Raw genomic sequence first — 16,950 nt, 5'->3', positions numbered from 1 at the left:
CCTTTCTGGTTTAAAAATGAAATTCAGATTATCCAGTTGTACACAATTCCTTACAATTAGGTTTGGATTTATTTTCTGCTTTTAAAATAAATGCTGAAGTGCCACAGATTTCCCTTGGGAGGAACTTGCTCGATTGGAAATTCTAGCTCTCGTTTTAAGTTATATCAAAGAATAATGAAGAGACATTCGCCACTGACGACAGAGCCATAACAGTCGTACGTCACTGATAAATTCCAAGCTTTTGCAGTGTCACGTCGAAAAAAACAGAAAAAAGAACTTGCTTTAAATGCCTGCCCCGGGCAGACACAACAACAACAGGAAGAAGGGCCATTTTCACAGGTGTCAGGAAGCGTAGGAAATAAACAGGCTGGATACTGGAAAACATTTTCCTACCAGAAAGGGCGAGAGGTGAGGTTAATAGGAGCTATTTATAGCTAAGGGAGAATTATTGTGCGACTTTGTCAAATTAATGATGTGTTATTTAGTTTGCTGCGTACTATAACATTGAACATTTGATTGATTTTAGTGCAGAGGCCGCATGCATGTGTCAATATGTATCACTTTCACAGTAAGTCTGAACTCTTAATACATGTTAGATATTTTAGATAATGATTGATTCATATTGGGAATATGTTATACAGTTGGTTCGTGTGTTTTAAATTCTTTTTTCCGGTGGATTTAAAAGATTGAAAACAAAACTCTTCTCACACAATAATGTCTTTGCTTTTCAGCTCACATCACTGGTAGATTTTGTTTGCCTGGGAACACATATATATTTTGATTTCTTTCCATTCGTCGATGCCAGAAAAATAGGACACTTCACAATTTTAAAGTCAAATATGTATAAATAATTCTTGAGCATCATTCTCTGCAGTTTCTGATACGTGGCATTTCGTGCCACGTATCATCATGAGGATTTAGATTTTTAAAAGCATTCCTCTTCCTCATAGTGTAGCGTTCTTTGCCACTGTAACATTTTGGCAAAGCTTGTTAAACTCAAAAGCCTCTATTATTCCTCTGCCTGTGAAACAGAACCTCAGAGTTTCTCTGCGGAGAGATTATTTCCCCCATGACATCCATTCAACTAAGTCTGAGTTCAAAAATAAAGTTTGGCTCAGGAAAGCTCTGAAATATTGGGAGTATGTTTGAAAACTTTCAGCTAGAAATTAGCATGAAACTGAAGCAAATCTATTTGTGCAAACTCGAGACAGTGTGTGAATGATCTGGAGGAGTGATGCATTTAAGAATGCCCTTGACAAAAGTGACAATAGTCAGTTATGAGTTTTTATTGTAGAGTAAGTTTAAGCAAGGACAGAAAGCTACACATGATGTTTTTTTTCCAATAAATACAGAATGTGTGTGGACATAAAGATGTTTGAATAAAACAAAAAATAGCTAGAATTTACATTTATGCAGCAATGATATACAATGCAAAAGTTCACCAGCAAATGCTAAAGCTAGAATTAATCAAACATTCATTGCTTTTTTTAAATTAATTTTGGTCATTTGCTGAATGCAATGAAAAGAAACAACCCAGTCGTAGGACATAAACTCAAAGTGACCAAAAAGATGTTGGATGAAGCAATTCTCATTTCACCTGCCCGTCATCATGTAGTTTTGTAAATAGATACTGTAAACTACATACTTTCAAACTAATACTTGAGTCTAATGTCTTCAGAGTCGACATTTAAGAAATAAATTAAAATACTGATATTAACAAACACAGGATTTTGCAGGAATTGCAAGTTTGTTATTTTTTTTATGAAAAAAAAAGGCTTTTATGAACATATGACTTTCACTGAGTTTGTGCTTAACTTTTCCAGTTTCTATAACGTTTAATATCACAAACACAAACCATGTTTGTGATATTAAACATTATCTGGGCAACACGGAAATCTATTAATCCTTTAAACTTCAGATCATTTCCACTTTACTAAAAATATTGAAGCATGACAGTCTCAGCAAATGTGTCCCCTTTTGCATTATACACATTGTAATTGCTTTGTAAATGTTTGTGCATTTCTCCAACTTCTAGCAAGTATGCAACATATGTAACTACATTGTCCACATTGCATGTGTGTTTAAATATTTTTTGACTTAATCTAATATTACAAAAGACTGTGAAGCAAACAATAGAAGCAATATTTAAAAAGCAGAAATAACACTATTCATAGAAAATATTAAACAAGAAGCAAACAGGATTTCAAATGCTGGTCAAGACGTTTTTATACATAGTAAAACATATATTTAGCTTTATTTATAAATTAATGCTACATTTAGACTGAACATCTGAACAGTTTTTTTTAATGCCTGTTTCTTTTCTTGTCAGCGAGGGTTGAGCCTTCTTGGAGCAGTGGATCTGTCTGTGCTCTGCGCAGGACCCACTTGTCCTGAGAGAACTTCAGACCCTGAGGAAAAACAAGCGAAGGAGTTTATTTATCATCCATGTGTTGCTGCTCTGCGCAGATCTATCGCGCCCTAACGCAACGTGAGAGTTATTTGCCTGAAAGCGTAAGCTCACCTGTTTGCGGTCCGGTTTTCAGCTTGCTGGCAATTTTGGCAAAAAATGTGAGGGTGAGACAAGCTCCGGTTTCCCTGTCACATATGCCTCCTTTGCAGCTGCAGGTCTTGCGGCACTCAATCCCGTACGTCCCGTATGGGCAGTCTGCAAAGAAGGAAAACACTTTTTTTCTCCTTAATCTTAAACAAAAATAATTATGTGGTGCGACATGATGCATTTAAATGCAACATTTTGACCAAGGTGGATCGGGTGCAGATATGGTTAGGGACTAAAATGCTGGAAAACCCTTAAATGAATCAGGATTTGAGCATCACCACATTTTAGATGCAGCAATCAAAGAAGACGGGGATTTTTGCGTCGTACCTTTGCAGACGCCGTATTCGTCTCCGTAATCGTCCTCGTCCTTGTAGAACTCGCAGAACAGCCCCGGTCCGCACTTGACGCCGTGCATCCCCGACACCGTGCGGTAGCAGTGCTCGCCTCTGCCGGCCGCGCAGACCTGGCAGCAGCCGCAGTCGTCCAGGACGGTCCGCGCACAGCGCTGCGTGCCGCCGCCGCCGCCGCTGCCGCCGCCGCCGCCGCAGCGGTCCGCGCTGCATCTGTCCGGGCAGTTCACCGCATACCTGACGCCGGCGCCCCACGCCTCAGCATCATGCAGCAGGAGTGAGGACAGCACGGCGAGGAGCAGGAGGGACATCCCTGGATGCAGGCTGGTCGGAGAGAGCATGTGGAGTGTGAGGGGAGCGGCGATCTCCTCTGAAGGACTCAGGATGACTGACCCCCCGGCCCCATCGGGTTGTATGGTTATCAGCAATGAACAACTTTGTTTTGCTCATGGCCAATTTCCTCATTCCGGTGTTGTCGCCTTTTTTTAGAAATCCGGCTTGGAAGTGGAATTAACTGCGAACCTCCATCCAGGAACTGAAGTTGGTGGGACCTGATGTCATGAGTTATCTTTGGTTTGTTTGTGTCTGAGTGACGGAAAACCTCGGCGTTAGATGGCAGCGGCAGGGCCAAGGCTGCTTTACGCTCATCGGTCACCAGCATTTATTTTTATCTGTGGAAAACAAACTACTATAGCTAAACAATACCAAAAAATAAGTTTTTTTTTTTTTGCACCTTAAGCTGTTGACATAACTTCAGTGAGGCGCTTCTTTTATCCAGTGCAGGACCAGTCTGGTGAGAGTTTGCCCCCATTTTGCACGATTAGATGTTTGTGTCATGTTTATTTTAAGAGCCACTGTGGAGCAGGGGACAATTACAGACACGGCATGAAGTTTGAACAGGTTTGATGAAAATTGTGTGAATGTTTCTGGGTTCCCGGTGAGCTTTGGACAGGATGCCGAGGAGGAGATGTGAGGAGTTGTTTTCTTGGTGGGTAATGGCAGACAATGAATTAGGAGAGAAAAAAAAAAACAGATCTTAAAAGCAGCACTGTATAAGTTTTGACCCGAGTAGATATATTAAATGATTTTTCAGGTCAAAATTCAGCACATGGCACACATGGATGCTCAGTGCAGACTACCCTTCCCAAAATCTGGGCTATGTAACTTGAGAGATGCGGATCTGGCTCTGTATGACCTAGAGCACCTCTTTACGGCAGTACTCCTTACATGCTTTTACTTTTCTGATGCTCAAGTGAAAGTTTGTCATGGCCATGGTTATTATTACAAAATACAGGAAAGAGCTGCTGGCATGTCAGCGCTTCTCCTCGGTAGAAGTTCCTGCAGCCCTTCATAATCAGATGTTGCCTGTGTCTTCAGCAGCTAAACCTGAAAGTACAGGCCTTTGCCCCCCTAGTGGCTAAAAGTTACACTATGCTGCTTTATTGAATGAGAGAATCCTGGATGGGGAGCAAACCCACAGAGTCTGAGATTGACAGGTGGAGGTATTTCGCTCTGTAATGCGGTGTCTTCTCTGTTTCTTTCTTTCCAGAAGGAGGTGTGCGTGGGGGGGGGGGCATATGGTGTTGCAGGGTGAACAGGCAGGTGAGTGAATGGCAGGTATCTGAGCGGGAAGAGCAGCTAGTTTTAGACCTGGCCAAGGACCAGAGAGGAGAAAAATGTTGGTAATCCTTATAAGGAAGAAATGAAGTTTAATATCACCATTAACAAGAACATGCTGTTGGGGCCTTGATGACATGTTAGGGATCTAGAATTTCTGGAGACTTTGTCTAACATGTTGTATTCTGCTTTCTGGGTGAACTCTCTCAGGAGCAGGCACATGGCAGACCATAGACGTTTGCAGCTTATCTTGAATTTCTTCCACTTAGAGACTATTTCCATACAGTTGAATGGCAGATTTCAATTTTTTTTTTAGGAATTCCTTTATTGGGGGTCCACCCCAAGCACATGGTGTCAAGATCTGTGGCAGTGACAGGCCTAAATACGAAGAGTCACAGTGGCAAAAAAATAGAGCTTTTAAATATTGAAAAAAAAAAAACACATGCAGGGTGGTTTTGCATATGAAGAACAGGAGATGCATGAGCCGAGTATAACAGACAGTGAAAACATGCATGGAAACAGACAAATCTGGCTGTGAGTAATGAAAACCAGTGAGCTTAAATACAGAGGCAGGGGTGGAGAACTGACAAAGGATGAGGAGTTAATCAGAGGAAATGTGTAGCAGCTGAGGGAGAGAGACTAATGCTCTGTCGGAACTAGGAATGGTGTTCACCTGAGTGAACAGCATCCCAGTCAGTGCAGTCAGAGTCGGGATTCCAAAAAAAAGAAAAACGGTACAATTCCATTATGGTGATGACCAGGAAAGCTGTTGTTTTGTCTGTAGTACCTTTTATGAATGTCGTGTAAAGCTGTACTTTCCACATGCAAACACCATCAAACTAAATGTCTGAAGTTTGAAAATTGCTCTCTAATTGGTCAAAAAAACTATATGTCCAAATACTTCAAAAAAGAAAACAAACCAATGGTCAGGGTGATCTTTTTTTTTTTTTCTGAATATGATTTTTGACAAGCACGTGCTTATTAGCATCTCATATTGTAATATTCTGAGTTCTGTTCTGGTTTATGTTAGTTTTAGTTTTTCCTTCTCTCTCCTGTCTTTTATTATCTGGCCATTTCTTGTTTAGATTAGTGTTTACTGTTGTAGTTTATTCTGTTATGTCTTCAGAAGTTTCTTAGTTTTGTTTTTTTGTTTTTTTTATCTGTTCTTGTTTTGAGCCTCAGCACTGATGTCTGGTCTAATTACTTACTCTGCACACCTGCCTAACTCCACCCCTGCTGCAATCACCTCTCACCGGTTTCACCTGCTTCCACCTCCATATAAACTGCTGAGACCAGACATCAGTGCCAGGTTGTCCTGTTGAGTATGGGTGAGTATCCTCCTGCAAATTCTGTATGTTGGTTTGCTTTTTGGATTTTTGACCCCTTTTTCCTCCAGAAACCTGAGCCATTCTGTCCGGTCTGTTCCTGCCTTGTCTGCCCTGCTCGTTTGTTTATTTTTTGTGTCACCTTTTTGTTTTTGACAGCCTGTTTTGGATTTGTCCCCTGTTCTTTTGAGTTGGTGATTAAAGAGCTTTTTTTAAGAAACCTCCGCTGGTCTGGCTGAATTCTGGGTCCTTTCCCTCTGAACATTACACATACATCTCATATAGTAGCACGGGGAAGGATTCCAAATTAGATTGAAACATTTTATGGTATGTAACATGTAATATATATATTTTAAAAAAATCCCTATAACTATGGTCCAGTTGAGACAAAAATGCAGCTCATATTTATGAGTCAGTTATGGCAAATATTAACTATTGATGTTTTTGATTAAAATCTTTTACTTAATGTGTTTAGTTTCATGGAAATATTGTATCATGCTCCCACATCAATTTCAAATGTATGGAAATATAGGCATTTACATTTTTTTTATGTTACCGCCCCCTGTCGGTGGTTGGACACCTCTGCATCCCGTTCTGTCCTTTTACCCTGAAGAAGCGGTCATACATTGAATATACGGAATACTTCTTTTGTAGGAAATGACTCTTGAAACAGAAACTATACTTTAACACTTTTAATCTAAACAAACCAGAGAAATGGTTGACAGATATTCAACTGAGGCTCTACTAACACCTATATAATATTTATTAAACTTATAATAAAAGAGCCTTGAAAAAGGGTTACATCAACTTCTTATAGATCAACAGGAACACCCCCCACCAGGAGTGGTACAGCCCTCACATGTTAAATGGGAAATACTGGACATAATCACACATAAAGCAGTTGGTTCTGGATTCTCCTAGTGTCTCTATCATGGGTGTAGGTTTGGATAGGGACCATAGGGACATGTCCCTACCAAAATTTTGGACCGACCTAATTGTCCCTACCTATAATTTGATGTGAATGACATTGTAGCATTTATTGGATTTTACAATACAACGTTGCTGCTGCATTGCTAATTTTCCTCTCGCAGCCCCGCCACCTGGCGGTTGTTGCTGCCACTCCGTCTGACTGCCTGCCTGGTCATTCCTGACCCTTTAAATCTGCAGCACACGTGACTGTGCTGTGTGCTGTTCAACTCCACTCTCATTGGTTGTGCTGTTAGGAAACTAACTATCATCTGCACTATAACAGGTGAAAGCTGCTGAGCACAATTTTGTAAAAAAGCAGGAGTGTTATGATTTGTGGAACTTGAGAAATCTAAGTAACTACGTAAGCATTTCTAAATAGCATTTAATTCAATAGCTTTTAATATCAACAAAATCTTAATCTCTTTTATAAAACTAAATATTCTGTGCCAGGCAGGAGTTCTGAAGACCGCTGGAAAGATGGAAAATCAAAGACTGTAGGCTATTAAAAATTCAGATTCTTAGAATAGGTGAGGGTTTCCCTTTTACCATATTTCGTTGCTATTATTGCTTTCATTTATTGTTGACCATTTGAGGCAGTTCAGTCATAAATAGTAGGTGTTATTTCTTTTACATAATATACAGTATAAGAACACTAAATGCCGCCTAAACAACTGCTATATTTTGTTTATACTTTTGCTTATTTATAATAGTGCAATTAGGGTTCCACAAAATAATAGTGATATTTATTTGACTATTTCTGTTCTAGAATTAGAATAAAGACAAATAAAACTGAGGAACACATTTACATTGGTTTTATTGGACAAAGGTTTCCACACTGTCCATTAGTAAATGAGTACAAACCAGGGGCGGAGCTAGACATTCTCATCATCAGGAGCTTAGCCCATAAAATATTACATCATTACAAGAGTAATTTGGTAGACCAAAAAAGTAAAAATTATTTAATCTGTTTATGTGGTCGCAAGATTAATTTAATATAGCCCTTAACAAATCTTAAAGTTTAATCTGCTGTTCTTTAATAGTCGTACTAGTAAATACCAATAGTATATTAATATGTTCTCATTTCAGTGATGAACTGGACAACCACTCATGTAACAATTCAAGTTCCAAAATCTTACTCAAAGTACAGTATTTGGTCCTCCATGCTCCTTAAGATTTACTGCACATTTAAATATTGATAACTCACTATTGTTAGGGAAATAATTAGTAGTGTGAGAGGATGTAGGTAAGGAGAAGCTGCATATTGCATAGGACCAATCACATCAGACCAGGGAAGGTTTGTATGTAGCTGTCCCTACCAAAGTTCAAATCAAATCTACGCCCTTGGTCTCTATTTTATATAAAATCTCATGATTTGGGGCTTTGTTTGTCTTTTTAGACTGATTGATCCTTCCCTATTCCATGTCCATCTCAGCAACCACCCACTCTCCATAATCAGCATCACCTGCTGCCGATAATTATCATGAAGTGATTCCACATGGGACTCCACCTATTTATACCTGCCTCACTCACTGAACTAAATACTTGGTTACTCTTAGTGGAAAGCTGCAGGCATCCAGTTAGAGATGAGGCTTCACTTGTCTTTCTGTTTATTAAATTCTCAGTTTAGTCCACCTTACAATTCCTTTGTGTATGGTTCTATAAAGTACACAGAAAAATAAAGATCAACAATTAGGATATTGGTCACAATGTCTGGGCAAATTATTAATCAAACCTTTGTGATTAACTTAAAAATACTTCCAGATAGTAAACTACTTCTTAGACAGAAGAAAACTTATCAATCTGCTCATTGAGCTCAATGAGCAGATAGAAAATAACAAAGCTTGTGTATAAATAAGAAGTCTCACTTTGACATAAACTCTAGGTTTTTGTCTCTCTGGTGCAATTTTGGTTAAAACAAGTCTATCCTTTATTCATGAAGCAGGTAGAGTAGCCAGAAATCTTACATAAGTAAGAGTAGCGTATTGAGTAATAATATGACTGAAGTAAAAGTAAAAAGTAGAGTGCAGTAAATTTACTCCTAAAAGTACTTTATGTTCAAAACGTTACTCAAGTAAATGTAACTAAGTAAATGTAACTAGTTACTACCCTCCTCTGGTAACACATATTGACAAAGATTCCTGATTCTGCACGATTCTTTACATCAGTCAAGGAGCTAGGGGGTTGGGATGTGAAAGCAGACCTTTAAGTCTTACAATTTTCCACAAGAAACTGTTGCAGAATCCAGCTGTCCTGCTCGACCTGCTTCGGAAACCTCCTGCCAGAGTTGAGCAGTGAGAACAGATTGTCATGTGGAGCTTCTGATTATGTTATTTGCTCTTGTCAAAGAACGTTTGTGTCCAATGTCTCAAATTGAAGAGAGAGAAGTCCCGACAATTATTTCCGCCGTTCTCACCGCTCTCTGAAGGGATCCTATCAAAGTTGGTGAGAAGGGGAAAGTGGAATCCTCTCATCTTTTGGGGGTAGTATAAACACAGATAAGCTTTCTTTTTTACCAGAGATCCTATTCTTCAAACAGGTTAGGTTGTCTTTTTTCCTTGTTCTGACTGAATGCCTGCAGCTTCCATAGAGTACGATGAATTATGTCCAAAATGCAAAAACAGAAGGATAAAGAGGGACCCATGCTACCAAACAACTAGAGTAGCTCGGTTCCTCACCAGCGATAATAGCAAAGTTCAATAATTTACTCTGCTAACTCTTTTCTTGAGAATGCTTATGAAAACATGATGTTCTTTACTATTTCATTCAAATTCTCCTAATAGCAGCGAGAAATGTAGAAAAATAAATAAGACGACTTTGTTAACAATTCTTTACACAATGACGACCAATAAGACGAAAGTTTAAATGGGGAAATGCTTTATCATCTCTGTCCAGTCTTGTCTATTCATCCATTCATGGCCTACACCCGCTTACCGTGCAGCGTCGCTGCTGGTGCCCATCTCTAGCGGTCATCGGGGTCAGAGGTGGGGTACACCCTAGTGGACACAGAGAGACCAGTTAACCTAAGAGTCTTGTTTTTGGACTGTGGGAGGAAGTTGGAGTACCTGGGGGGGGACCCACCAAGGCACAGTGAGAACATGCAAACTCCATACAGCAAGACCCCAAGCTGGGATTTAGACCCAGGACCTTCTTGTTGGAACAGCGACTCTGCAGCCCCACGAGTTAACAGTTAAGAAAGATACAACGTGTATGTTGTTTAGGCATTACAACATGTATGTTGTTTAGGCACGACACAAAACCTACATGCTGACAGGCCTAATCTGGAGTAAATGCACATTTATTAGCTTTTTGAAAAATGCAGTTTACTTTCCACGTGGGTTCACTATTTACAGAGGAACCACTGCCCAAGAACCATTCAGCTGGTAAACCCTTTAAAAGTCAAACATCTGATTGAAAACGAAGCATGGAAGTTTGCATCTGATTTGAAATTCCAGTTTTGCAGCCGGATAAGTGAGACAACTCTAATCTGACCTTGCTAATATCTAATCTGTTCTAACCTCAGCATTTAAAGCTAATTCATAAACCACAAAAACACTGCAACTGGTTCTCTCACCGCATTCTGTTCTTGCAGCCTGTCCTTGACACCTAACTATTATATATGCTGAGGTGAAAGAACTTATAAGAAGTTTACAGTTAAGTCCTTGTTACTGGTAACAATGACATGTCCTTGCTAGAGAGAGATGTGTTCCTGTTCTTGCAGCCCTGGCTGAGAGAACAAATTTCTCTGCTCTTGAGCTCGTAGCTCCTGCACAAGGACTCCTTGTAATTTTGTAACAAAGAAAAAAGGTATTTAAATTATTAATGTTGTACAATATAATGGAATTATGAAAGGTTGGTTCAACATACCTGAGTTTATATATGAAAATTTTAAAATCTAATTTAACAAATTGTCAAAGAAAGATTATTTCTTTAGTCTTTATTGTTAGACAGCAGTATATTTGCTTTATTACTTTAAATAAGCTGCCAACTATTATCATTGTTACTTTTTTTATTGAAGCCACTCAGTTGGCCTTTATTTGCTGAAAAAAAGGATATTAAAATCTTATAGGAAATAAATAATCATAATAAATTTATTGAACAATGGGTGGTCACTCTAAAACAAATTCTACAAGGTAGCCTTTACTGTCCTTAACGCTAAGACTACTTTTTTCCTCTAAGGGTAAGTAATGGGGCAAAAGTGGTTCTTTTGATTGTAAATGGTGTCTGACCGGTACGGTGGCCGACAGGTGCAAATGCGCAGCAAAAGAGAAAACATGCAAACAAAAAAAAAAGACACGCGCACAAATTAAATGCGGCAAACAAAAAGCAAATAAAATGCAGCAAACAAAAAAGAAGACACCCCCGAATGAAATGCAGCAAACAAAAAGAGAGACGCAAACAAATAAAATGCAGCAAACAAAAAAGAAGACACCCCCGAATGAAATGCAGCAAACAAAAAGAGAGACGCAAACAAAAAAGAAGACACCCCCGAATGAAATGCAGCAAACAAAAAGTGTTGAAAACGGAAGTGCGGTTCGTGTACCTTCAGGCAATTCGATTTTTTTCCAAAACAAAGCCGTTTTTCCGTTTTTGTCAACACAATTTAGAAACGGAAAACCAGAAAAACGTAATGAAAAAAAACGGCCCGTTTTTCGATTTCGCCAATTCTTTTTTCCATTTTCTTTTTAAGATTGAAAGACGAAGACGTTTTCACGGCTGGCCCGGAAGTGCAGGAAAATATTTCAAAATAAAAGCCTAGATGTACACGTAACATAATGCAAGTCTGAAGAAAAAAAATGAAGCTGAGAAATTTCTTTTGAATAAAAAGAGGACCTTTTTACGTCGCAACATGATAGTTTATTGTAGATACGTGAGCTTTATTACATTACTGTGTGTTTTATTGTTTGGGGGGGGGGGGGGGGTAATGTCTGGGCAGGATGAAGGTTGAGAGGAAAACCTGTTGCTGTTAAATGTGACAACAAAGATTATGTAATGTAAAAATCTAAAATAGCATGAGTATGGGGAAAACTCAGCAGAATTAACTTATTTTTAATCAGTTGAATGATTAAAATTTGTTTTTTGAAGCAGCAACATCCCTACCAGTAGTATAACGTCACATTGTGGGGATTTGGTATAAGCAGTTGTTTAAGTAAATAGTGTAACACTTCAATAAAATATTAACCACTTGGTCTCATATAAATGTGTGAAATAACCACAAATCTTCAATATTTCAAGCCAAAATAAATATAAAAAATTCTTAGTACCTTAAGGGAAATTTAAATATATTTAAAAAATCAATCAAAAATATAGTAGAAGAATGTGAGCTGCTGGCAGGAAGGATCTTGAGGAGCTATCATCTAAAAGAACATGAAGAAGTCCCTTGCTCTTTTGATTCTTCACTGTGTTTTAGAGAGGAGGAAGTTATCCATCATCTTCAGTAGCTTATGCAGCATTTTTTTCTGGACAATCAGCTCAGCGGTTCCGGTAGTGGATCCTCAGCACAGGGCCAGCTTTCTGGATCGGTTCTTTCAGCAAATGAGCAAATAATTGCACTTTCTAAAACAGACTTAAAAAAGCTAGGCAATGCAGCGTATCTAGCTATTGGTTAGATTGGATCTCAGTTTCCTTATGAATAAGAATCTCCATCTATAGGCTATTCAATAAGGGAGATTGTATTGATGGTACTCAGAATGTTACTGGTGCTGAACAAGAGTGTCTGTTTCTCTTGTTCTGTGGAAGATTTTACAGCTGCTCTGACATCTTGGTAGCATCCTGGCATCCTCTGGCACTCTCGTGGCATCTTCATGGCACCCAACAGCCACTGACTTCCAAAGTGTGCCAGCGTGTTTTCACGTGATGTTTTTATATCACCACATTTGTTTTTATCATCACAAGTCAAACCACTCACACACTCACAAAACAATCACCTTATAACTGTTTTTATCAAATTGTTTACACTTTTTTTTATCAAATGATGTCAATTTAGCACATCATTAATTGAAAGTAAATATAGAAAGGGCATTAAATAACTCCATTGACAAACCGTTTGTCCATAAACAGCAATAGAAGTGCGGCAGCGGCAGGTGGCCTGCCGGCTTAGTGACACCTTGTGGCGGCTGCATGCCACTGCAGGTGTCACAAGGTGCCAGAGGACCTGCTGCCACACTAGTTGCGCCAGCTGGACTGGCTTTTATTGGAAATAATATCAATAAAACATGATTATTTGGAAGCAGTTGTAGACTAACAAGGCGTCTATAACAAATGTTTTGCCCATAAACAGCTACGGGAGAGCAGCAACTGCCGTGGCAGTTGGCGTTGCCAGTTAAAGTGCCACCGTTAGCTTCCGTTGCCACCGGGTGGTTTCACAGAATAACGGCTCCTGTGGAGACAGCAACGGCTCGAGATGTGGAGACAGCAGCTTAAGCGCTGGCTAGGAGGAGCAGAGGGCGAGACCTTAGAAACAACTAAAAATGATGAAGATCTCAACATCCTGCAGGCTGATTTCAACCCCAAAGTTCTGCTGCACAGATTAGGTTTGTCTGCTTTCATGTCAGTTACACTTTTAGAGACATTTTTGGTGACTAGTGGATTAGCTTAAAGCGCAGATGTGCCCTGTAGAGAAATAAAATGGTAAATCGAGTTTAAGTAGAAGTGATCATCCTCATATTTGTATGAGGCAAACGTTCTCAGTATAGAAATAATCACGGCACCACCTGAAGTAAACTAATACGGACGCATTTATCCTGTTGCATCAGGAGCTCCCGACAAGCAATACATATTCTCTCTGGGTAATTCTTGGTCATTATATGCATTTCTCTGTAATGAACGCCCCGTTCCCCCCATCAGAACAGTCTACACCAGAGGTCACTAATTAAAAATCAGCAGGGTCCGAATAAAGAAAATCAACAACAAGTAAAGGTTGTTTTTAATTATAATCTGTTACCTTAAACAGCATTTAACACTGAACTAAAAAGCAGGTCAGGTGTTTATGCATCCATGTTATACACTGACTTTTTAAATAAAAACAATAATAAAAAATTAGAATGTTTTTCCATTTTAAATTCTAAAGTGCTTTTTGAAATAGAGAACAACAGTCTTTCACAGTTTGGTATATAGACAATTTCCTGACTTTCACATCTTTTATAAAACACCTGAACTGACTGTTTTTTTCTTTCTTTCTTTTTTTTTATGGCTTAATAAGAGAAGTGGGCTTTAGGCTGCCCTGCAAGGATTTTGAATGGCAACAAAGTCATTCTCAAGCACATATCGACATGCTCATTCGTGAGCCTGGATGGATATTTATTTTTGTTATGTTCATAGTGGAGAATGCTGCAACACAGCAGTAGGTTGAGCCAAACATACTCAAAATGACCTGAAGGTCTTTGAGTATCTCCAGTTTGCGTTGGAATGCCTGGACAGATGTCATCAGATCACAGACTGAATTGTCCTTGCCTTGTAGCTTTAAATTCAGTCGATTTAAGTGGGATGTCATGTCAACCAAGAACGCTACATAATCTAACTTCTCTGTATCAGTCAGAAATGAAATAAATTGTGTTGCCTTTTGGCTCTTCAGCTGTCCCAAGAAAATTTTAATTTATTTTCAAATGGACCAAAAGCGCTCCAAAACTCTGCCCTTACTCAGTCACCTAACATTGTTGTGCAGCAAGAGGTCATCTGCATTTGCTTCAACTTCTTTGAGGAACTCTCTGAGTAGGAAATGTTGCAGGGAAGAAGATGCCCAGAGAAAGTTAATGATTCTCATCGTTGTGTTCATCACATCAGCATTCTGATCCGAGAGAATGGAACACTGGACCGATTGGTTTATTATACAATGGTAGGAGATTAGGTCAGGGTGGTCCTGTTTCATTCTTGCTACTGCTCCCTTTTCTCGCCCTAACATGGCTGGGGCTCCATCAGTAGTGACTGAAACAACTTTTCTCACATCTATTCCCCTTTCTGTTAGCATCTTCTTTGATGCTTGGTAGATATCCTCCCCTCTTGTTTTGCTCTCCAGAGGTGCTACACCTAACAGGTCTTCAAACATTTGATTTTCCTCTTTGTTAAAGAATCTCACAAAAACTACAAGCTGGGCATTGTCAGTTATATCAGTGGACTCATCTGTGGCCAAACCTATGCACTCTTCCTTTTGAATCGCCTCATCAAGCTGTGTCAGTACGTCACGTGTCACAATTTCTGTTTTGCTTATGGTTGATGTCGCTGACAACGGGATTTTCTGTATTTTTTGGCAAAGCTCTTCTTTTTGCTTTCCATCGAGCAGTGTCACAGCAACTGCATTCGCACATTCTTTGACGACCATTGCATCGCTGAATGACTTTTCATGCTGTCCCAATATCCACGCAATTCTCAGAGAGCACTCATTAGCACGTTGCTGAGGAGTGAATGTCTGGACCATAATTCTGCAGGACCGATCATACTGTGCCTTTAAATCGTCTATTTTCTCCGTACGTATGGCTGAAGCAAGCAGATATGTTTGGGAAAATGAGCTTCATTTCTTAGTGCCGCTTAATGTTGCTGCTTTTGATGAGAGCGACTGTCTCGGAACAAATGAGACAGACAGGTTTTGTGCTCCCACCTGGATGAACAGGTACGCGTCAGTCCATTCTTCCTTAAAAGACCTGTTTTCTGTGTCTACTTTCCTAATCTTTGAGCACGCCATTTCACTTTTCTCTCACCAGTTCGCCGCGCTTCTTCCACCAGTCCATCCTTTCTCTGCTCTCTCTTTCTTTTCGTCTTTTCCTTCTTTCCCGCCGCTCGGCTTGCCACAGGTTTGCCTGCTGTATCTAAAACTAGATGACAGCAGCATCCCTGACTGACACAGCTCATTGGCTAATTTGCATCACGTGCAGCCGGGCACTCCGGAGGGCTTTACTATATTAACAGGAGAAGCGGCGCAAGGGAAGTTAGACACTGTCGTCGGACAACATGCAGTAATTTATAAATGTTTTAAATCAGGTTGGGTCGAGATTAGCCAGCAGGTGGGTCTGGATCCGGACCCTGGATCGCTAATCCGTGACCTCTGGCCCACAACGACGTCTTCAAGGCTAGTAGCTAGACGCTCAGTGCTCCTGACTTGGTGGGAGTTTTTAGTGCAGCCATCTTCAGCAACTGGGTCAATTTACAAAATACAGATACGTTTCCCAAGGCAGGTAAAATCGTGACTCTGAACACTCTCTCCCCGGGCGAGAGTGTGAGTTTACCTGCGTGCGAACGCAGGTGACTCTGAGCTGAAAGTAATGGAGGGACGACTTGCTTAGGAGAAACGTTAAAGGCCCCTGCACACCTTGTCGTACTGCGCACCGTGACCCCGCAGACATTTTAAACTTCATAGTTGAACGCCCTTATTGGCTATTTCTTGAGACAAATTCCTACATTTCCGACTGCAGCAACCACCGCACACCTGTCAGTCCGTGGTGAGGAGAGGCTGCAGGAGCTTGAGAGTCGCTTCACGTACGTCCTCGTGAAACTAAGCTCTGCACCTACCTGTCCGCCGTCCTTCTAGGGAGGGCTGGTGATTTTGTTGGTGGTGCGCCCCCCCCCTTGTTGAATGGTAGAGGAAACACTGCTACTCTACTCACGTCCGTTCAGTTCATATTTAAGTGTATCAGAAAAAACGAAGATTGCATGGTTGCATAAACAGTTTTAACAGAACTGGACGCTAGCTTTTCGTTACCAGCATGTCTTAGGAAAAATAATCATTGGCAATTATTCCACAATAACCCACTGTACTTGCATCCATATTCCATTAATCAATCTAATATCATTCCACAGAAATCCTGGGCTGTCACCAGATCCCAGCTGTAAATCCCTGTGTTGGTCACAACGTTCCCATTAGGGTGGCTGCATGTTAAGAGCATGTAGCCTAATGAGTGCATAGAGGTGTTTGCCTTAGATCCCGTTGAGTCATGAAAACGCATATTAAATGTTTTAAACAGAATAATCACATTACATTTCCACAACAGAATGACACTAAACATACAAGTGATCATCTTTAGGTTTAAACTTTCAGTTTCTGAGGTTCAGTTTTCTGTACACCGCTGATCAATTCTTTTTCTCCAAATTGAATCTTTCCCATCTTTGTTACATTGTGAAAAACTAGTTGTTCATAGTGCATGTA

At 40.0% G+C, this 16,950-nt stretch overlaps 1 protein-coding gene across 1 annotated transcript; it reads right to left on the bottom strand.

Annotated features, from left to right (window-relative positions):
- Positions 1 to 1,265: 1,265 nt before the first annotated feature.
- On the bottom strand, positions 1,266 to 3,501 carry esm1 (endothelial cell-specific molecule 1). Its single transcript, XM_012879753.3, has 3 exons — positions 2,885 to 3,501; positions 2,522 to 2,665; positions 1,266 to 2,408 (listed from the first exon to the last, which is right to left on the bottom strand). The coding sequence occupies exons 1-3, from the start codon at positions 3,246 to 3,248 to the stop codon at positions 2,326 to 2,328; spliced, it is 591 nt and encodes a 196-aa protein (XP_012735207.2). The 5' UTR covers positions 3,249 to 3,501; the 3' UTR covers positions 1,266 to 2,325.
- Between the last annotated feature and the right edge of the window lie 13,449 nt (positions 3,502 to 16,950).

Source organism: Fundulus heteroclitus, chromosome 8 (genome assembly GCF_011125445.2).
Source record: "Fundulus heteroclitus isolate FHET01 chromosome 8, MU-UCD_Fhet_4.1, whole genome shotgun sequence".
Taxonomy (NCBI): Eukaryota; Metazoa; Chordata; class Actinopteri; order Cyprinodontiformes; family Fundulidae; genus Fundulus; species Fundulus heteroclitus.
The sequence above is the reverse complement of the archived record's forward strand: the minus strand, read 5'-3'. Positions and strand labels throughout refer to the sequence as shown.